Source organism: Vombatus ursinus, unplaced genomic scaffold (genome assembly GCF_900497805.2).
Source record: "Vombatus ursinus unplaced genomic scaffold, bare-nosed wombat genome assembly UNPS02014874.1, whole genome shotgun sequence".
In the NCBI taxonomy this organism is placed as follows: domain Eukaryota; kingdom Metazoa; phylum Chordata; class Mammalia; order Diprotodontia; family Vombatidae; genus Vombatus; species Vombatus ursinus.
Window position 1 is genome coordinate 9414497 of NW_020954652.1, and position 23901 is coordinate 9438397.

General features: G+C 33.6%; 1 protein-coding gene across 1 annotated transcript in view; it reads right to left on the bottom strand.

The window, feature by feature from the left end:
• Window positions 1-23901, bottom strand: part of LRRIQ1 (leucine rich repeats and IQ motif containing 1) — a 225895-nt gene that overhangs the window by 74217 nt on the left and 127777 nt on the right. Inside the window, exons 21-25 of the mRNA XM_027842509.1 lie at window positions 23373-23462; window positions 22571-22692; window positions 21889-21984; window positions 21468-21550; window positions 9275-9376 (exon numbers count right to left, since the gene is read on the bottom strand). Of these exons, the coding sequence (XP_027698310.1) occupies window positions 9275-9376; window positions 21468-21550; window positions 21889-21984; window positions 22571-22692; window positions 23373-23462 (493 nt within the window). The remainder of the gene's footprint in view (window positions 1-9274; window positions 9377-21467; window positions 21551-21888; window positions 21985-22570; window positions 22693-23372; window positions 23463-23901) is intronic.

Below are 23901 nucleotides of genomic sequence, written 5' to 3' on the forward strand. Positions count from 1 at the left end.
ATGTCCCCACCCAGTCCCTATAATCCCTAATTTTTCCAAGATTTTCTTTTTAGATTGGGCAGAAATGATGGGTAAGGAAAGACTTCAGGTGCTTTCTTAACCTTCTCAAAAAAGAAATTCTAAAAAAATTATTTTTGAAAATAAATTAAACCTTTTATTAAGCATCACTAATGGAATCTTTCATTGGAACTTGAAAATTCTATGTTCTTATAAAAAAGCATCTTGGATGCTTTCACTGGATTTTGAGGCCGATACAATTCTCTTTGGAACTTTGTTTCTAAACACATTATTATTTTGTTAATGGATAGTAAATGCTAAGATATATATGTATATGTATACATATGTGGGTATTGCGCACACACATAATATTCACATAGAAACAAATAATAATCCCATTTGAAATTTCTGCCATTGAAATTTTCCAACCTTTTCCCAGTCAAACAAAAATGGAAAGAAGCCAAGAATATTACAAATTTGTAAAAGAAATAAATACAGTCTTAAAAGATACTAAATCTGTCTTACTTTTAATAGTGTTACTGACAACGCTTAGAATTTGAAAAAAAAATGGTTACCTGCACAAAATAAAGGCAGCTAAGCTACAATACTATAGTAGAATATAGGTATTTAAATCACACAAGTAGTTGGTATTTTCTGACCATGAATGGTTCTCGTTGCTATGTGAAAATCACAGTTTTGAGAAACTCTGAATTTAGAAATTTACTCTTAGGCCTTAATGAATTTCATAGTGATAGATTAGTTCATTAATTAATTTAATAAGCATTTTCAGAGCATGTGGATATTTAGATAAATCTTCTAGGTGCTAGGAGAGATATAAAATTTAGATGACATGCTATCTCTATGGAACTCACAATCTAGCACGTTCAAGTAAAAATATTTTCATTAGCTTAAAAGAGTTAAAAGATACAATGAAAAGATGACTTTAGCTAATTTGCAACTTATATTTGGGGTTAGTTATTTTTATAAATAGGATAATTCTTATTTATAATATAAGGATACAGGTGCATAAAATAATAAAATACTATTTAAATAAATCTAAAAGTATGTTTTCCTATCAAATAACAAGAATAATTAAACTTATATAAAAAAGAAATACTATATATATAATAGAGTGATATTCATCACTCACTAGTTCAGGTTAATAAGTTCAGGATTGCTCATTTTGTTTAATTAAGGTTACATAAATATAAAAAAATACATTTTTTCTTACAAATGCAAAAGAATACAAAATCTTTCAAAGTCTGTTGCCTTGCACATAAATCTCACTGATTATTTGTGGAATGAATGAAAAAAATACTATATTTCATCTTTAAGTAGAGGATCCAAACAGTTGATTTTTATAATTTGATTTATTACTCAAATAAGTTGATAAGTATCAGTTTCTTCTTTAACTCATAGTTAGGTGGGCTACCTAAGTTCAAGAACTTACACATTAGGGAGAAGATGATTGACTGACTGTCTAATACCACTTTAGACATATTTAGGACAGATGTGGATATTAAATTTGTCCTGGTAAAACTTGATCATTCAAATGATCAATCAATCGATCAATCAAATCAGCAAAATGGATCATTCCCTTAAACCTGAAACTCACTCACTTAGAGGGGTTATTTCATTGCACATGACAGCAATTTTTCATTAAAGAAAGTTAGGTCATTAAAAGATAGCTGTATGTATGTATGAATAAACATATATGTTGTAGATATTCAGAAGCCTCCAGCTAATAATCAAATGCACCTAGTAAGAATAACTGCAAATAGTTCTGTTACAACATTAAATTTGTCCTGGTAAAACTTAAAAGTAGAATGGATCATTTACTTGAACGTGAAACTCACTCAAAAGGGTGAATTCATTGCCACATAAAAACAATTTTTATTAAAAAAAAATTTAGATAATTGAAAGATATCTATAATTATCTATCTATCTATCTATCTATCTATCTATCTCTATTCATATGCCTATACACACATGTATTCAGAAGCATTCAGGTAATAATAAAATGCAACTAGTAAGTATAAATGCAAATAGCTCTTTTTCTTATCTTCCATGACAGCTCAAAGAATGGTCTTGAAAATTAAAAGGAAATTTAGTTGAGAATAACAATAACTCCGTGATTTACTCAACTGCTCAAAAGATTTCCACTGCAAATAGTTTTCGGATTGTTTCCTCCCCAGTAACAAAGAAGTTTTACACTAATTCAAACACACCACTTCTGCTACCATTTCAGTTAAGTGTTAAAAGCTAAAGGACCTTGGGATGGAGGGAGAAGAAATGGTTTACAGTCATGAAACTTGGCAAGAACCCCAACCACAAGTAATAGAACAGTGTGACACTGTGAATGTCTTTACCCTTTTAGAGCTTGCTCAAAGGTTTCCTAAATAAAGTAATGAAATGCATTTGTCTATCAATATTACACTTCTTATCCAAGATTTGTAAAATATTAGATTCATAGCGTTTAAAATAGGAAGAGACCTTTGAGATCATTCAAAAACCTTTATTCTACAGATGAGAAATAGATAGTAAATAGGACTAGATTCCAGATCTTCTGATATCAAAGCTAGCACTCTTTTCACTGTAACACATTGTCTTCCAAGGGCAGCAATTTCTGGTACAGAAATATGTCATAAAATGATATCTTGACTAGAACTGAGATGATATAGCATTATGCAGCACTTCTATATCACTTTAAGATTGATAAGCACTTCACACATATCTTATTTGAACCTCACATCAACTTGAGGTGTTATTATTACTCTCATTTTATAGAAGAGGAATGTAAGGCTCGGAGAATCACAATTTAAAGTTAGAAGGGCCCTGGGGGCCACCGAGCCCAATCATACACCAAAAGAAAATTCCACAGTAACATACCCAGTAAATGGCCAACCAGCCTCTTCTTGATAACTGCCAGTTTGAACAACCCAACCTAGCCAAGCAACTACTTTTGGCTATGTCTCATTGTTAGGATTCCCCCCCAAAAAAATTCCCCAGATCATTTTCAGACAAAATGGATATCTGAAAAAGTTAAGTGACTTGCCCAAGGTCATAAGAGATTAAATGTCAAAGGTGGAATATGAACCTAGGTTTTTCTGACTCCAAGTCCAGCAAGTTATTTACTATATCACAGCTTTCCAAATTTTAATTTTTTCATGGAGCCCTTTCATGTCTATGGAATTTTTTCATGGTGCTCCTAGGCCAAAAGAAGTACCCAACAGTTTAAGTTATTAAGTAGTTAGGTTGAAAATGTAAATTATCGTGTAGTGTCGCCTGTGAGTTCACTGTGGCTCCTTAAGGCACCATGGCACAGTGTAACACTCTGCTTAACCGCTCCATGCCTCAGTTTCCTCATTTGGAAAACAAAACATTTGGATTAAATCTCTAAGATTAACTTAAAATATAACATGAATAGTCTATGAACTATCAACTGACATTTCAGTTTGAATGGAACATACAGCAATAAAGAACCAAAAAGAGATTTTTCCATAATTAGTTATATGTGGATACACCAAAGTCATGAAGATTAGAGACTGTAGTATTTTGCTTTCTCAGTTTCAAACCTAGCTATCAATAATGTGGAAAGTAGTCACAGTAGAATGACTGACTGAGTCATTGGCATTAGAAGCTTTCATTTGAGTTCTGAATCAACTGTAAGTTTAAATTGAAATGATTATAAGTTTTTAATTTAAAGTAATAGGAACTGGAAGGAAGAAAGTTTAGAAGTTGAAATTATATTAGAAGTGAATAGGTTATTGTTTGTTTAAAATATTGTTCTTTATATTTATCAAAATGTGATATACTATACACACATACATAATTTATAGTGCTCATATATGTTTTCATATTCATATAAAAATGGGGGGATGAAGAGAGACAGGGGAAGCGAGAATAATTGTTGGACCAATGATTAAATTGGTACAATGGAACTACTTGGTTGAGGAAATTCCCCCTACCTATGGAGACTGACAACTAATCCATAATTTACATTCGAGAGTTGCCAAAAGATAGCCAGAGAATCTCTTCATAAAATTCCTATGAGGTAGTTGGCATAGATATTATTTCTATCTTACAGATGAAGTACTTTAGGCTAAAAAAAAGCTACTTCTAAGTACTTTGCCCATAATCACACAGTCAGTAAGTGTAGGGGAGTCTGCATTTGAACCCAAGTGCCCTGTTTTCATCTCTAATGTTCCCTCTACTATACAACATTGCCTTTAACCTCAGATGTACCAGAGTACCACTGACTCACAATGGGTCTGGTTTGGTTAAGCAATCTACAGGCATAGCACATGACAAGGGCACATAGAAGAATTACTAATATTTTCAATTTCTTTTTTTAACTTCAACAAATAAAAGGAGTGATATCTCAGAGACTATTTTGAAGATCTTTCTCCTTTTACCAATATAACAAAATGGTTTTATCCTCAATGGGTTTTCTTTTCCATACACAAGATTTAAAATGATGAATCAGTCAACAAGCATTTATTAAGCACCATAGCATACTACAGTTATCACTTCTTTAAGAACAGAGCACTATGACTGACTTGAAAATGTCCCCAATAAATGCACTAAATGACTAAATACAAATTCTTAGAAGTCTACCTCACTCTCCCTCATTCCTTTCAACAAAGGGTATGGCATTTTCCCTATCGGTAGTTAAGCATGGCATTAGGAAACTCTTCAACACTTTAAGGTGCAGAGAAAGTATAGATCAGTAGAGAAGGCATCTTCACTTTCTCTGAGAGGTTCATAATGAATGTGAAGTCCAGTCTGTAATATGTTTCATAAAACTGCAACACAATACCAATTAAAAGGTTCAAAGTAGAGTATTAAAGGAATAAATATTGAACCAAAATTAGGAAGTTCAAAAGATTCAAAATGTAAATCTTCATTTTTTTTCTTAAGAACACCTTGGGGGGGGGGTAGGCCGTACCCATAGCTGCTTCTTCATTTCGCCAGGTAGCGGTTTAAGAAGCTACATATCCATTGAAGTTTAACATTCTTTACTTCCTCTGTTATCATATATAGCACTCTGAAACACTGATACGCTTTTATAACCTAGCTTTGTATGTGTAATGTTGTACGTGTATGTGTATGTGTAATGTAGATAAACTGATCCAAGGGTCCTGGGGTCACAGAGACTCTGGCCAAGTACCCTAAAACTTTATGCTCTGACATGACAAAGCATTCCCCTTATTGGCTACTGAGCTAGGCAGAAGTTTCTAAAAGGAGAGACAATCCTCATGAATGCTCTCTTATTCCCATCTCCAGATTGTGTGGAATGGAACTCCTTCTCTGGGACTTCCTGTGAGGGGTGGGAGAGAGCGACTTCCCTCCCTGCCCTGCAGCCATGGATGCTGCTAACATATGGCAGCATGCACAGGTGCTGCCTAGAAAAGCCTGAGCCTAGGCCTCAGGACCCTGGCTGCATGTTCTGTTGTGTTCCCTTTCCCACACTTCACAGTATGGGTGATCCAACGGCATCTCTAAGGTTTCTATGGAACAGCATTCCCAGCCTGGGGTTCTGGGTGCCACAATTAAGATGACTAAAATCAGAGGAGGTTTTCTGTCACTACAAATCACCCTTCTTAGAGAAGACACCCACACAGGATGATGAGGTTCCTTCCAGGCTAAAGACATCTATCTTAGGACTATTCAGTTGTCCCCTTTGCATATGGTTACGGTATTATGTGTGTGTTTTTCTATAGACAGACATATATAAAAGCTCCTTCTTAAAAAAAGAGAAAAAGAGTCCTTACTCATAATATTAGTAACATTTGTGTAAATAATTAATACTAAGGGATGGCATTAAATCAGTGCTGGGGACTAGAAACAGGAAAGCAGACCTGTGATGGAAAATTGTGATTTAAGAGTCAAGAAAGATACAAAGATCCAAGACTTACAGTTGGCATCCAGAACTTAAACTAGGGTAACTCAGAGCAAGGGTAGCCTAAGTGGAAAGCAGGCTCAGATAACAGCCAAAAATTGGGGCCAGTAAAAAAATAACATTTACTATTATTACTAGCTGGCATTTATGTAATACCTACTATGTGCCAGGCATTGTACTTGGCAATTTATAAATATTATCTCATTTGATCTTCACAATAAGTCTGGGAAATAGATGTTATTATTATCCCTATTTTACAGTTGAGGAAACAAAGGAAAACAGAGATTAAGTCACATGTCCAAGATCATAGAGATAATAAGTGTCTGAGTATTGAAAATTGAACTCAGGTCTTCCTGACTCCAGGCTCAGTTGCACCACACTACCTGCTAGCTGCCTAGTTAGTTAACTAAATAAGAGAAATAATCTAAATTTGGAACCAGAAGTTGGAACAAGGGTTGGGTCAAGAAAAGAAGAACCATGGGATAAAATGGAAAACCTAATGTTGAACCATTAAGGACCTTGTGCTCTCTGCCTCTTTTTATAGGAAGAGCTTACCAAAAGCTTGGCACGAGCATGAGTCTACCCTGGGAGGCAGGTGTAGGTCAGCAGGTTACTCAACTTTCTCCTGGTCAGAGGTCTACACCTGGCAGCCAGGCCCTGTCTGCCAGACCTTGACAAATGGTACATGTTTGTACTAATGAAGTACCAGAATCTTAATTCATCAGCTTTGGTACTACACCATGTGTCCTACATCTGGACATAGCTCATTCATTTGTCAATATTTCATGAAGAGGGCAGAGTGGAAGAATAACAATGTTCTCTTAGTAGTAGGCTGCTTTACAGAATATAGAACATAAAAAGGAATAATTATTCATTCTTAGATCACTCAGCTGGGAAAAGTAAAGAATTGTTTTTTGGCAACTTTTATCAACATACTCTATAACTAAAAATATACTAACTGATAGAGTGATAATGTATTCCTTAAAACAAGCATATTTCTTTTTCGTAGACCCATGGAGATAAAAAGGAATTCTCTTTTAACTATCTGAATCTTGATATACATACAGGTATAAAGGAAAATTAGTAAATCATTACTTAAATAAACATCACTGCATTTCAATATGCCCTAGTAGTTATTATAGAGAGTATTTTAAAATCACAGATTCAAGAATGAAAAAAATTAAAAATGAGATTGGATTTTTTTTATTTTCACACAGAACTATCTAAAACCAAATGGAAATTATGAAAGACAGCATTCAAATTATACTATGGCTTAATTTAAACAAAACCGAGGAAATTATAAGTTAGAGCTGCCAAACCACCCTTGGTTTCCCATTGGGCCTAGATGTTCCACATACTGTCCCATAGACTACCATATGCAGTGGATATATGGTTAAATAGATGTTGCAAGTGTTACTCTTAAATCAGACCTTCCTCACTTCTTCAGGAAGTATGTCCAATTGTTAATTTAATTTGCATTTTTCCAATCTGAAAAAAAAAAGCAAACCTCCAAATACAACTGTTTTTGCAAAGCCCTTTCCTTCCAATTTTTTTTCGAATGCCTGTTAGTCTCTTGAAAATTTGGTAAGTACATAAAAGCTGCTCTGTGAAATTAATGAAATGCCAGATGCACTTGAGGTTGAAAAGAAAAAGTAAAGCAAACACATTTCACATGGGGAAAGAATACAAGTACAAATATGTTGCCTTGTATAATGAAGCATGCATGAAAATGTTCCAAACATATATGGGTCACCTTACCCAGTATTATTTTGTCTAATTCTATGATACACATACATACACATATACATATACATATGTGTATTTTTCCACATACATATACCAAAGACTACACATACATGTGTATGTCTACTGTTCTGGTTTGTAACAAATCTGCAAGTCCCTTGGAAAGAGTCAAACAAAATTTCATATATTGAAAAGATTTTCTTCTATCTACTACTGAGACATGTTCCAGTTTAAAGGAGTAAAAATGCTCTAATTGTCTTTCTTCCTAGGGCATCCCCTTTCCAAAGTAACAATCCTCCTACTTAACAGGTAACATCTGTGGAGTTGCTATTGATTTTAGTTAGAATTTCCGCTCTGTCCCCCATTTAAAGAAATAAAACTATAGCACTGAGAATATAGCAGGGAGATTAGGCTTGCTTAAAATTACAAGCCTTATTTTTATTGAAAAAGTATTTAAAGAGCTCTCTAAAAAAACAAACTTTCATTCACACAATAATAATTTTTTTTTAAAATTCACATTTAGTATCTTTGACCCCTTTGATAGTAACTAAAAGTTCCTGCGGTTGGAGTTTTATGATTAGAAGTAAGTTTAAAAAATAATATATGAAGAAATGAATACACAAGAAATATTAGCATAATACCTCAATTTTTAGAATAACAAAGATTTAGAAAATAACAAGTCCAAATGTTTATTAATAGTTAATATATAATTCATAAAACTGAATTTGAAGTTCTACACATTTCATGGTATTCTAAACTCTCTGGTTCACTCCTCCAAGAAAGTATAGGTAATACTATGAAAAGGTAGATTTTCATAGGTATAGTTGTGAAACATCTATTTCATTGTTTTAGTCATTTAGTAACATTTCAGTTCAACAGCAATCCTTTCATTTTTCAAATAGTAAAATTAGCATTCTCTCTTCTGAACATTTTAATGTGTATTTCATAAACAAAATAATAAAAGTTCATATTTATATAGGGCCTATTATGTGCCAGGCACTGTGCTAAGCACTTTACAAATATTAACCCATGTGATCTTCACAACGACTCTGAGGGAGAGGTGCTGTTATTAGATAATGCAAGGAGGGGTGGGTGGGATTTTTCTAGCAAAAGTGAAGAGAGCATATTCTTGAATCCATTGAAGGATTTCAAAATTCAATGTAAAGTTCATCGAACTTAATTAAATCTATATACAACATATATTCATTTCGTATCGTATATTCATTTCAGCTTTTAACCAACCAGTCCCACCAAAATAGGTAAAAAATAGAATAACCTTTATGCAGTGTGAGGATAAAGTTTTCATATATACATCTACATTAGTAGATGTATATACATATACACATACATCTATCTATCTATATATTATATATATGATATATGCCACTAAAAAGGTAAGTTCACATAACCCTAGTACAAGTGCAAGATAAACTTCTGATATGATAATTTATTTGTTTTTTTAAAATTTTTGCTATTAATTTTTTACTTTTACTCAATTACATTTTGAGTACTGTACTGATATATTTCTTAATTATATACATTTTCAATACTTTACTGAGGATTTTCATTTATTTTAAAGCCATTTCTAATCTTTATGTTTGTAACTTAATTGATAGGCGTGACTGACCCTACCTTCAAAATACCCTCGTCTGGCATGGTGTGCTTTCTTTGCTGGCTTCACGGGGGGTTGTTTATTTCCACGATTTTTGAACAATGCCAGGCGCACAGCAGGGTCTAGACAAAATGAAGTTAAAAATCAAAGGTCACTTCTGGCTCAGTCATTCCCTGAAATAACTCTTCTTGATTAAGTCATTTTAGAAAGTCAGAACCCTTTTCCTGCCATTTATATGAACAAAATAACAATGCTCTTCTACTTCTAAATTATATACACAAGAGAATGAAACAAATTATATACAGATTTATTTTTGTGTTATTCTTTTCATTTCTGATTACAAACATTAGCTGTCAATATTTTAAAATATCCAAGGTAAATCAACTACTAATATGACTATTATTCTTACTTATGGGCATCATTCCCTTTGGTGCTAAGATTCCCCTTTGTTATTGTATATGTTTCCATTTTTAAAAGTTCTGATGCCTCAGTGAAATGGAAGAAAATTTAAATATATCTTAGTCAGATATAACATCTACCTACTAATTCATTCATCTACTTTAGAATAGCTCTTGAATCTCTTTCTTTGTTTCTAATACTTGATACATACTGTGGCTATCAGGAATGGAAGAATGGGAACTGGATTGTAGAATTTGGAGCTCGAAGTAACCTTGGAGATCACAAAGCCCAAAACTCTCATTTTAAAGATGAGAAGATTAAAGGCCAGAAAGGATGTGATTTGCCCAAGGTCATACAGCTAGTCAATGGCACAGCCATATTCAAACCCAACCCTTCTGTCAAGAAAAGCACTGGAATAAGATATGGGAAATGGAAAAAACATGGAGGGAAGGAATTAAGCAAGGCTGAAACTGGAATGAAGTGAATAGATTTTTTTTCTTCATCTGCTTTGTTCTTGAAGATATTCATAGGTTAATACTGACATCCCACTGTCATTCTACATCCCATTGACAGTCTATATTGATTAATTACATATAACATAAAGTGAAGGTTGACAATAAGGAAAGAGAAATAAGGATGGAGGAAAATGTTCCATTTCCAAGAATCATTGTCATGATTTATTAATGGTGCTATAGAATCTAATGTTGGGGAAATTAGATTTGGTTGAAATGTTTTGGGAAAATGAGTGGAGTTTATAAAAGAAGAATGAGATGCTACAGAAAGTGATAAGATGCCAAATAGATTGGTTAACAATGTGATAATTTAGGGTACAAATGGTTTGGTTTTGTTTCTGTTTTGATCTGAATTGTTTGGTAAGAAGTAAGAAATGATTAACTCCAGGTAGGAATTGTACTTATAAAATTTGAAAACAAAATATAACATAAATTCCATGTATTTAATAACTATAATAAGTACTTAAAATTATGGTGTTAAAAGAACTGGGAATTGGAGGTAATGCATCGAATTGTAAGGGGTTTTTTGTTTGTTCATTTTTAAGATTTAAATGCTTTTGCATTTTAAAGAGCTATTGACAACCTGATACTCCTTCTCTGCTCCATCTGTAGTTTTCCAACTACAAAGTTAATTCAAAGATATGTCTCTTTTTTTGGCATTCTGACAATGGATATGAAAATGAGTTGTGTAGAGTGTGGATGGCCCTACTGAATTTATTTTTAATGGACTAACTGGCCAATTCAATCTAACAACTAGCAAAAACAAAAACAAAAATAGACTCCGGAATTTAAAAAAAAATACTGAATTGATCAGTTATTTGACTCAATTGACTAAAATGAAATGTTGTTTTGCTAAACTTAAGAGTTTACTTTCTAACCAAATGTTGATAGCATGTAGTAATCTGATTATTCCCCAAATCCTGATTTCAATTAATCTTTAAATGGTAATTTATCCTTAAGGGAAGGTAAGTTTCCATACAGCAGAAAGATTGCATTTCTTGAGATCAAGAAAAGTCTTGGTCACCATTTTCTACCTTTTTCTTTTGGCATCTGCTTTAATAAATTATTTGAGGGAGCTCCAGACAATGTGGAGGATCATGCTTCTTGCACTGATCAGAAATCTGCTAAAGTGTTATCTAATTCTAGCCCCCCCCCCAACAAAACAAAACACTATTGACTCTTAATTAATATAGATAGAAAAGCACTGACATACTCTCAAGTATGGCATCTGGTCAGGGAGCAACAATTCCTCGATGTTGTTTTACATGTGAAGGTCAGCACATAATTCTTGATAACTGGGACCTGACATATACATTTTAATTTCACTTTCTGAGAAAATAAGAAGCAGAGTATGTTCTAGAGCTGCTTTTGGCTCTTCTCAAAGTGGAAAAGAAGATGACTAGGAGTCAAGCAAACTTGCATTCAAGTCTTGACTTTGTCCCTCACTTTCTGTGTGACCTTAGAAAGTCACTTCATTGTCGTAACCTTGTTTCCCCATTTAGTATAATGAAAAGGCAGTGTTCTATCCTTTTAAATGCTAACATTTTATGACTAGGAGTCTCTGATCACACAACATCTCCATTTATTGAAAGCTTAAACACTGAAAAGGGCTAATCATATAAAAGAAAATAAGATAAAGATAATAGTCTGAATTCATTCTAGTTGAAAAGAATCTGCTAATTGACACCTATTCCCCCCTCTCCAGTTGCATAAACTTCATTATACATCTTAAGATATAGTTGTTAATCTTTGTCTTCAAAAAGCTTCTTAAAGAACCTCAACTACCTTTTTCACATTCCTCATAATTTAGATATAGTTTGTACATTAATTACATTTATTTATATCCTCTGCTTATTTCTTGTATATTTATTTTGCATCCCCTTCCCTCACCTACCCTCTCCCTCCTCTAGCAAGGTCCTTGTAAGAACTTTGAGGCTGGCAAGCATATCTTCTACCATTACATAAATTATCTTCAGGTAAGTTAGCCTTTTCTTGGTTCTTTTGAAATTTTATAGTAGGTGACAACATATTTTACAGAATTTTAGTATTTTGAAGTCAAAACTGATCTACATTATTTGAAAAATAACCAATAGATACTTAAAATTTAAGGCAATAAAGTTTTCCATTGAAAGTTCATTGGGGGTTTCAGAACTTGAAATCTACCCCTGAAGGAGAGAGAAATCTCTAAGAAAATGATGATTTTTTTTTCACTGTGAAATTAGAAAACTTGAAAATGTTCTCATAAAAGGTACAACCATGAGGAATATTACTTTTAGAAACTTTCAGGTATCACAAAAAGCAGCAAATAATGGTGTTTGGTCTTATTGTGGCCAACTAAATACCAAGTCTAGAACTGTGCATGGTCTTTCCAATGACTTGTGTTTATTAAAATATAATTTCCATGGAGAAATAGAAAAGAAAAAAAGTAGAATGGAAAAGAAAAAAAAAGTAAAAATGCACAACAGTCCTGGAATATCTGTTTTTAAAGGTAAAGATATTTTAAGGCAAGTCATAATGAAGAGGCATTTAAAGTGTAAATATTTAATATTTTTGCCTTTGATTCCAAGTAGTAAGATAAAACAGTAAGAATATATACATATATATATAGATAAATATGAAAAACATCAATTATTGTCACTTTACAAAACAGCTACTAATTTTGTAGAAAAATCTATGAAATGTAGAAAAACTACCCCAAAAATGTTAGAAACATTTTTTCTAACATTTACTAATGTGTTAGAAAAATAGCAGGATTTTGTTGTTTTTGAGGAAAGCGGTGAGATAAATTAGAAAATGGTCATTCTAAGTTATTTTCAGAGAGAAATGAAATCAAACCTTAGGAAACCCAGGTATTTATGCTTTGGATGTTTTTTATTATTATTATTATTATTATTATTATTATTATTATTATTCCAACTTACTTTTTTTTAAGTTAAACTTTATTTACCATTTTATCTTGAAGGAAATTCATACTGGGGATTCTAGATCAGATGCAAATGCATCTTATTTCACAAAGCAGATCATAGAATTACAGATTTAGAGCTGGAAGAGATTTCAGAGGCCATCAAGTTGTACCCCCTCATTTTGCAGAGGAGTAAAGAGGACTGGGAAGGTGTTATAACTTCCCCAAGGTTATATATGTAATAAGAAGCAGAAGTGGAATTTGAATCTGGCTCTTCTGATTCAAAGTCCATTGCTCTTTCCACTGTACCATATTGCCTCTTCTGGATGTATTGCTACAAAGTTTCTAAAATTTGAATTTTCATATAATTAGTACTAGTTCCCCACTAATTTTCATTTTAAAATGCAATAAGTTTACTCATGGAATTTTGGAGCAGTAAAGAACCTTTAGAGATGATTTAGTCCAACCTCTTATTTCTTTTAGAAACTGAGGCCTAGGGAAGTAGGAGCATAGATGTAAAAGAAGATGGGACCTCAGAAATTTTATAGTTCAACCCTTTCATTTGACAGATGAGGACACTAAGACCTAGGGAGACAAACTTATTTGCCCACAGTCACAGATCAGTATAAGTAGGAAAGATGGGATTTGAAACCGGGTCATTTGACTCCATATCTAGCATGCCGCTCTACAATTTGGTGAAATGTCCAAGCTTCTCTAGCTGGCATTCAGAGCCCTGTACTTGTCTTTCCAGGAGGACTGCACCTTCCTTCTCCTCCTCATGCACCATAAGGTCTAGCCTGACTGGTTGACTTCATGTTTTCTGTACAGTACATTTTATCTCACATCTTGATGTGAGGTTCTTCTGTATGATCACAGGCTCTTCCCTGTGCCTAGAATTCTCTCTCTCCTTTTCACATCAACCAGGTGATCCAGTGCATACAGCAGGGGACTGAAGAGTCAGGAAAACTGGAGTCTGTATGTTTACTGTGTGTCCTTGAGCAAGTCCCTTCACCTCCCTAAGGCTCAATATCCTCAGTCGCAGAATGGAATAGGAAACTCTTTTTCTGAGTAGTTGTAAGGTTCTGAGATATCCAATGTAAAGCATCTTACAAGTTTCAAGGCATTATATAAATATGAGGTATTCTCAGCATAGCAGAGCCAGGTAATAATAACAGCTTGAGTCTATATATTCTATTCCTACCCTCATGAAATTATTGGTCCCCTTCAGGGAGCAGGGCCATCTCCTATAAGAGAGTTTTCCTAATGCCTCTTATTAATAGTGCTCCATCAGATTGCTTTGTGTTTATTTTATATCTCCTTAGCTGTGACTATGTTGCTTTTCCCAAATAGAATGTAAGCTCTTTGAGGGCAGGCACTGTCCTGTTTTTGTCTTTATATTCCCAGCTCCAAACACAGTGCCTAACAAATAGCAGGAGTTTAATACATGCTTGGGAAATTGAATTGAAACATAGCAAATCTGTGGCAGAAGAGGAGACAGACTAGAGGTTCTTAAACTCTTTTGCCTCAGGACTCCTTTACACTCTTAAGAATGACTAAAGACACCTTGACCCCACCCCAAAGAGCTTCTATGTGTTATATCATTATGTGTGTTATATCAATTAATATTCACCATATTAAAAATTAAAATGTCTCAGTATTGTTATGAGAACAGTTTTGGCCATGAGGACCTCCTGAGACGGTCTCATGGACCCCTAGCTATGCGAAAGCATGGAGATAAAAAATGGAATGCATGGAACAGAAGGTCAGCTACTTTTGCTGGACTATAAGGTGGGGGTGATGTTCAATCAGCCTGTAGGCATAACTTGAAGCCAGACTGGGAAGAAACTTGCAATGAGGAAAACTCCAACTGCAGTCTACACATTCTTTGGCACCTCTAGTCCTAGAGAGTTGTCTAGAGGCCTAGGAGATTAAGTGATTTGTCTATGGTCCTGAAGCCAGTATGTGTCCCTGACAGAACATGAACGCAGCTCTTCCAGACTTCAATGTTGACTCTGTCCACTATTTCATGCTGTTTTTATTTGTAATTCAGTTATATAAACTAATGGCCTTCCATGAGTTTTGGCAAATGAATGGCTTTTCCCTTCAAACTATCTTATTTGTAAAACGTTTTTAAAAAGTTTGTATGTCAGTATGTCACTTCATTTTTCTTTATTCCAAGGGGTAGATCTTGTTTACCTCTCTTAGGGTTTCCCATTTTTATTTAAGTTCACTTGTACATCCTATAATCACTGGTATCTATGGATATATAAAATCCTGTAACCTATTGTCACTGATTCTCTGATATCCATGGATATGTAGAATCAAAGGACGATAGATTAAGAGTCGGAAGAGGCCTTTGGTAATCACTTAGACCAGGGGCTGGGAATCTAAGGCCTCCAGGTCACATGTGGTCTTCTAGGTCCTTGGGTACAGCCTTTTGACTGAATCTGAGTTTTACAGAACAAATCCTTTTATTAATGGAATTTGTCCTACGAAGTTTGGATTCGGTCAAAAGGTTGCTCTTGAAGACCTAGAGGGCCACAGGTGGCCTCCAGGCCATAGGTTCCCCACCCCTGAGACCCACCTTATCATGTTACCAATGATCCAAGTTAAGTGTCTGGGTTAACTGACTTGTTCACAGGACAGACAGATAGCAAGTGGCAGAGCCAGAATTTGTTCGCACGTCTTTTGACTTCAAATTCAGAGCTCTTCCTATCAATGTGCATGCAGAAAGAGTTTTAAAATAATAAGCATCACTTACAATTAATAGAATGGCTATGTTCCAGGTTATATCCTTCTATTTAATGACAAAAGTCAGATTACTGTCTTTTTGTTAAATGATAAAAAAAAGTTATTTAATGTTACCTGATCTGTGAGTTTATTAATACCTTTTTAAAAGTTATTTTGTGGGAGCACAGTCTGTTCCAAGAACTACAAAACCACCCCTTGATATTAAGCTGAGACTTAGTGATTTTTATGGCACTCGCTTCCCTTGTCTTTCACTGGTCATTGCCTCTTGACTCTGTCCCCACCATGCTAGTTATTCTCTTGCTCCGCAGTCCTCTCTTCCTTGACTTTCTTCTAAAGTCCTTGGAGGATGGATTATACTTTATTAGCAGTAACATTAATAGTAATAATAGTAACAACTTCTATGCAGAGCTTTAGGTAGAAAAATTAATCTTTAAATACATTATCACAACAACCCTGCAGGTTGCTGTTCAGTTTTTTGGTCAAGTCCAACTCTTTGTGATATCATGGATCCTAAAGTCCATGGAGTTTTGCTGGCAAAGTGCTGGAGTAATTCGCCATTTTCTTCTCCAGTACCTTAAGGAGAACGGTGATTAAGTGACTACTAAGTGTCTGAGGTCAAATTTGAAATCAGGTCTTCCTGACTCCATGCCCGGTGCTCTATCTCCACTGAGCCACCTAGCGGCCTCCTAAAAGTAATTATTATTATTTACTATAATTGCTACTGAGTTTAAAAAGGTTGTGGTTCACCAAAAATCACGTGGCTGATGAGTGGCAGGGTTAGAACTAACCAATCTTATCCAATAAACACTTATTAAGTGGCTACTATGTGCCAGGTATCCAATCTTGTTTCCAAATCCATTGTTTCTTACATTGTCATGCTGCCTCCTGCAGCTATATAATTAATGATCCTCCCTGATCCCTGATGAATGTGATTCTACTTTTGGATTACTTAATCAGTTCTAGAGATGCTCATGAGGCCTTTGTCAGTCATCTCCCACTCACTTCTCAGGACAAGTAATCCCACTCAAGACTCTGCCTGTGTAGACTATTAATTCCTGGTGGGCCTTCTTGATATTCTAGTTTTCTATTGTTAGCCTGGTAGATCTGAACATCTCCATGTATAACCTCAGCATATTTGTATTTTATTCGTTCACGTTTATCACTTCAGTAGGTCCTTCACCTCAGCTATCTTACATAAATATTCTATCATGGACTTTACTCCTACTGGAGAATGTTCCATATAAGAACTAATCAAAAGGGTTCTCTCCTTTGCCATATAATCATCAAAATATTCCTTTATTCTAAATTTATTGAACTACTTTATAATTCTCTGCATTACCTTCATGTAACGGACCTTAACATTTTTTAAAATAAATCATTAGCCAGCTAAACCTCACCCTTACCTTTCAGCTGATGCTAGTATGGTTCCCTTTTTGATAATATCATAGGCCCTATGTTTCCCTCTTCTTTCTACTCACTAAATGTTAACTGTTAAACTCCAAGCTGAATCATCAAACAAACAAACCCTTCACCCTCTTCTATACACAGACCGCTGAAAAAAAGGTTACTACTGATGTGAGTTTTGTTACTAATGGTTCATGTTTAACTCCTTCATTTAAAAAACAATACTTAATTTTAAAGACTGATAATAGATCGTGCTTCCTACCTCATGACCAAGAGGTGATGGACTGGAAGTGCAAAATGAGAGACATTTTTCAGACACAGCAGATGTGTGAATTTTGTTTTGTATAATTATAATTATTTGGTATGAGGGAGGGTTTGTATGGGGGAGGAAGCTGTAAGTAGTGAACGTGATGTAAAAAAAAGGAAGAATAAAGTAGCATCAGTGAACAATTTAAAAATGATTCTATTACTATTACATTACATCTAAAATACAAAGAAAAGCTTTTGTAACTGAAATTCAGTTTCATTTACAACCTATATTTAAATGATCATGTTGGTTAATCTGTTAAATGCATCATGTAAAGAAAAAATTTAAAAAGAAAATACCTGTAGCCAATAATACAACAAATTCACATAAAGACACAATCATCAGTTAGTTACCTGCTAAATTCTCCTGTCCCATCTCATCAATCACCTTTAGAAAATGACACCACATCCTTCAATGTTACCCAAATTAAATTCTACCCAAATGACTGCCAACCATAGACCACCATTCTCCTGCTACTTGCTAATAACCTGCCACATCTTCCTCTTTTGCCAGTGCCACCCCATTGATTTATATCATTTTGTCCCATTGTGTTAAATTAATTGGCCCTTCCCTCATATACTCTTTATCTCACCTTGAAGCAAATTCCCTAATAAAAATCTATAGACAACAAAACTAGAAAAGAGAGATAGATAGAATAGGTCACTTGCTTTAAAATAAATTAAAATTTTTCATGGAGGAATTTTGCATTTTAATTGTCATAATCCATTCAATCAATCTTCCATCTCCCTGATGATACACAGCCTTGTCTAACTTTTAGGACACAGTCTGACCCTATCTGAATGAATGTTTCTAGTCTCTGACCCTTAAGAGAGGACAAATCTCTCTGGGACTCCCATGGATTATGCTGCCCTCTGGTGGCCTGAAGAGTTCCATTCAGGTGAAAAAAATAGACTGGTATGATACATATTACCAATAATTAAGCATTATGTTTGCAAATTGCTGTAATTTCTTTGGAACATAATTAAAATGTAAGTTGGAAAATAATTTGGTTTTTATTCTTAAAAAAGGTTTTAGGTAGTGATTCTTATAAGGCAGAATTGCATTGTTCATCATATTTTATAGAATCATAAAATTTTAGAGCTGTAAGATGCCTGAGAATCCAACACTCTTAATTTACTGATGATGAAATTGAGCACCAGAGAGTTTAATGGCTTTCTTGAAACTATCAATCTATGGTTAATATCTTCAAAAAAGAAAAAAAAGTAGAAAGCCATCTACTTATAATCAATATATCCAATTAGGAAAAATACATTATTAAAGAGTGAATTGGTAAAATTTTCCTTTTTTATGCCTTATGCTTTTCATTACAAGGCTATATAGCATTCAAATACATGTCTGTTAAGGCCTGGGGAACAGCAGTGTTAAAGATGAATGGACACGTGAACATCTTCTCGCTTCAAATTTTCATTTGACAGTTGGGTTTAGACTAATTTGGGGAAAAATTTTGGAAATGAGCAATATACAACGATAACCTAACAAAAAAGCAAAACCACACCAGGTATCACAGAAAGTTTCTTAAAATAAGTTATGGCCTTAAATACAAAAATATCACTTAAAAGACTTTATGCCTAACAAGTCAAGCTTTAGTAAGCACTGTCATTAAACGTATATGCATATATGTGTACATATGTTATAAGGTTTAAATTGAAATTATAACTTAGAAATCTGAGGCACTTATCTATTTGTTACCCTACTATGCCCCCTTGTGACTGGTCATTATAGGTTTATTTTGTTTTTTATTTGGTAATTTCTTTGGTTTCTGCAAATCTACAATGTGGACTTTTGTGTATGGGTGTATACTTTGCTAGATTTATAAGTAAAACTAACTATAATGATTTATAAATTTACAAAAAGAATTAACTTACAATATATCTATGCATATTCAGTTAAAGAATTCTATAAAACACAAGTGCCAAAACATTATTTACATAAACTAGTATAACTTTAAGCCAGAAAAATCTAATGCCTGACATCGTATATGTTTGATTTAAATAGTAAGTATGGTAGAGCAAATAGCCTGGTGGTCAATATCCTCATTCTTGTGCTATCTGAGGCTTTCTTATATTACATCCAAAGACAGCATAATAGAAAGGAAAGAATCTGGGTTTAAGTTGTATTCCTGACTCTGATTGATTTTATGACCTTAAGCACCTTTTTGGAACTGTTTTCCCATTTGTAAAACAACAGGGTGAGACAAAATGATCTCTAAAATCCCTTGTAGCTCAACCATTTTGTGATTTTTATGTCTCAGTTCAGAAAAGCACTATGCCTAGTGTTTTTATACCTTGCATAAAAGAGCTGTGTACTAAAAAATCTCAGCTCTTGTATGAATGAGGCACACAGCCTTCTCCTAGAATTTACAGGGATGTTACTGAGCTTTCTACCACTCTCAGAGATGGCATTTAATATATATTTTGTTAATGATGAAAGTTATGATAATGCTGCTGCTGCTGAGGGTAATCTACTAAGAAATCAAAAGGCATTTCTTGGATATCAATATTCTCTGTATGGGGCATAGAGCCTATGCTTTCTTTATTTCCATTTTGCCTGATAGCATTTCGGTGGCAGAGCTCTTAGTGATGTAGCTCAAATGAGAAGATAGGAGCTCTGAATGTGATAAGAAATGTCATGTTTATTTACATTAAATAAATTGATATCCTAAAATGTTATAGACACAAATATTTTAAACATGTAAAACAATGGATAACATTCCAATTACCCAAAGATGGCCCTGACAATCTAGTTTACACGTATAGGAAAATGAATACTTTGTTGTATCTTTAAACCTGAGAAAGTGATAATCAATCTACTAATGTTTATTAATTATACAAAATGTAAGAGACACTGGAAAAAGTCAAAGGAAAATAAAATGATTGTTTGGGCTACTTCAGCTCCTGGTTCATTAGGATTATAGCTATTTTGTGATTCTTAGCCATAGACAAATGTACGACTCTACCTTTTTTTCTTTGACTATAAGAAATTGATGCTAAAGAAGCTGATGAAAGTCTAAAAATGTCAGTCTCTAGAGTGCAGTTGTCCCCTCAGACACATTTTGATTGTGAACTTTACATGACTAATGGCAAATGCCAACAGCACACAACATTGGTATTCACCTTTTGAAAAAGTTTCCTTAAGACAAAGCATGAAAAAAAAAAGGAGACATCAAAATTTATAGGAACCTGCTTTTTCCACCAACAACATCTGTAAAATAGCTGAGAACTTTCAACAGATCCACCGAAGTGATAAGAAGTGCCCAGAGAAAGAAGGCTGGCAACATAGAGTGGTCAAGTCAGGCAAGTGGGACAGAAGGAACGAAGCATCTGGACGCTTTCCAAGCTCTACAAAACCACGTGCTGGTGCTTGGAAGCCATCTATTATACTACAGGTGTCAATCATGAAATCTCTAAAACTGATTACCGTTCATGAAACTTAGAAATTTATATAAACAGCCTACAAGTTAAACAGGAATCTAAAACACATGATGACTGAACACATGCCATGAAGTCTTTATAAGGAAGGAATCAACAAAGTTAAAAGAAATAAAACTGTTTGGAGTTGTATTATTGCTTAAATTCTCAGTTCAACATTTTCAGAAATCAACAAATACCAAACATCAAAGACACAGAGATAAACAAAAATGCTCATCTTTGCATAACCTAGAATATACCTGTTTCAGAGAATATTCTATTTAGGGCTATAACTAACCATTTCAAAATAATATTAATTTATTGATCTATTTTGTCTTCTTTAGAGTCAACTTGTGAGTGCATAACCATTTCTGACTTCTCATTTCTATCTTTACTTAACATGAGGATGTTTTAAGAAACACATTTGCAGATAATCCTTAAAGAGGATTAAAGAGAAAATCTACACTAGATAAATCAGGTATTTAAAATACATTTGTATCATTCACCCACCTAGTTTATGCCTTGATTTCTTAGATTTCATTTTCTGGGCTCTCTTTAGCATCAACTGAGCAGTAGAAATATCTTTAAAGCCCCTAAAATGTAATAGTAAAATAGGTAAAAACAACAATTCAATAGACAACAGGTATTATGCATGTGCATACACACATATGTGTGTATGTGTAAGTGTGCATGTATAGGTAATATATATACTTATATGGGTATACATATTTAACATAATTATTGTATCTCATTTAAATTATTCTATTATAAAATTTGAAATTAATGGAAAAAAATCAAAATATTCATAGAATTATGTCAAATAAATCTGGCAAAATCAATATTAAAACAGAAGAAAACACCTCCTTTAAAAATATCTTGATCTTTTAATTTGTAACATAATATAGACAGAGAGAATATATAGAAAACATACCATTCTTCTGAAATTTTTTCTTCTTTTTTAGATCTTAGGGACATTTTCATATAGCTCTTGAAATCAGATGAAGAGGACAGTTTTTGACTTTCTGATCTGGCAACAGAAGAGAACTAGTAACAACTGAGTTAAAGTATGATTGCTTTTCATTCTTTGTTAAACTGCAAACTGTTTATGCTCTGTAAAACGCGGAAATAAAATCGATTTTAAATAACAGAAGAAGCCTTTATCTTAGAAAGTAATAAAAGCCTGCCATCAATTTAAAATGTTTACGTTTCAATTACTGAAAGCATATTTCAATCCCTTTCTGTGGAGGAATGCAGCACAGAAAGAAATTCTCCTTTAATCCTTATCTATACCTAGGGAGCTATATTTAAGTGTTTCCCAGCTGAAAATAATTTTATTAGAAAGCTAGCTGTGGAACTTACTTGGTTTTAAAAGTACAACTAACTTTTACAGTCTGCATAATTTAAAAAAAAATCTCTAAAAATTATCCTTTAAAAAAACCTAAACTTCAATCAATTAATTAATCTTATTATAAATAGATATAATAGGGAAAAAAAGAACTCTACCCTCACTCTTTGCTAAATTATAACTAGTGCTTCAAAGAATGCTATTTATTCATTTATTTGGGTGATGAGCTACTTCCCCACACATATGCAAATATATTGATTTAACTTACCTGTCAGTAAACTGAGAGTCTTCAGGAGAGAATGGATTTTCTCTCTCATTACACTGCCAAGGTTGCTCTGGATGATATGGTAAATTAAGTGAAGTGTCATCAGAGGACAAATATCCTGAATTCTTATCAGAAAGGAAAATGTAAATCCAGCATTACTTTACTTTCATTTGAATTTTGAACATTTTTATCAATTTACATTAATTGTTTGCCTTAAAGCCATAGAAAATATGACTTAACATTTGTAATTTATACTTCATTATGAAGACAAAATGTTAAAGAAATGAAAATTTATGAAACGTACACATAAATGTCCTTTGTTGTCATGGGGAGGAGTATGTCTTTTGAAATAGTTTGCATATAGTAAGATGAATAATTACAAAGAGGCAAAAAAACCCTTAAAAAGCTAAAACTTCAAAGTTTATCAAATAAATAACAGATATTACAGTTCAATGACCTCTGATTGAGAAGCTTCAGCTGTTGCAAGCCTTTTGTATTTTTAACGTACCGTATCAACTAGCAATTCTTAGCCCATTGCCAAACATGCAGCTGAAGACCATCATCTTTTTTTTTTTGCTACTGTGAAGCAAAGTGTTGAAAGAAATCCAAAATAAAGACAAAAATGAAGCATATGAAGGAAAAAGCATCATGAAAAATTACATCTGGGGATGCAGAGGAAGTCAGAGGCTTCTAAAAGTAATTGTGTTTTTCAAGTCAATAAATTGCAGTATTAATCACCCAAGTGTAGCATAACCTTAAGGAATGAACAAAGATCTAGGACTAAGAAATTTCCATGACATGTTACCTTTGGCTGGTGCAGTTCATTTGGGAAAGCCTGTGTTTTGGAAGGGAAGTTGGTGGAATCCAAAGAGAACCATTCTTTCTCTAAGGCAGCCTGTGTGAATAAGAAATGCCCCAAAGTACACTGATAAAATCAGTTTCATTTAGATAACTCTTACAAATTCTCTTTTAAACTGTCTTATATGCTGTAAATGTTGCAAAAGTTTTCACATAATACATCAGAGCTTTTTCCTTGCAGGAAACTTTTGTCCTGCGCCATTTTGAGATGTTGTGACATAATGGATTATTGGATGTAACTTTTAAAAAAATTGTAATATGACTTTTGACCCCGCTCAGTGTCTTCATCTGTTTGACAGCTATAATTCCAAAAAAGCACTAGAAATAACATGTAATCATTACACTCAAATTGAAGAATAGTACAAATATGTACAAATGATCATACATTCTCTCCTAAATTTATATGATTGGTCTATATTAGCTGACATTTTTTTTTCTCTTAGACCTGACAGAAAAAAATTTCCATTTTTTTTTCT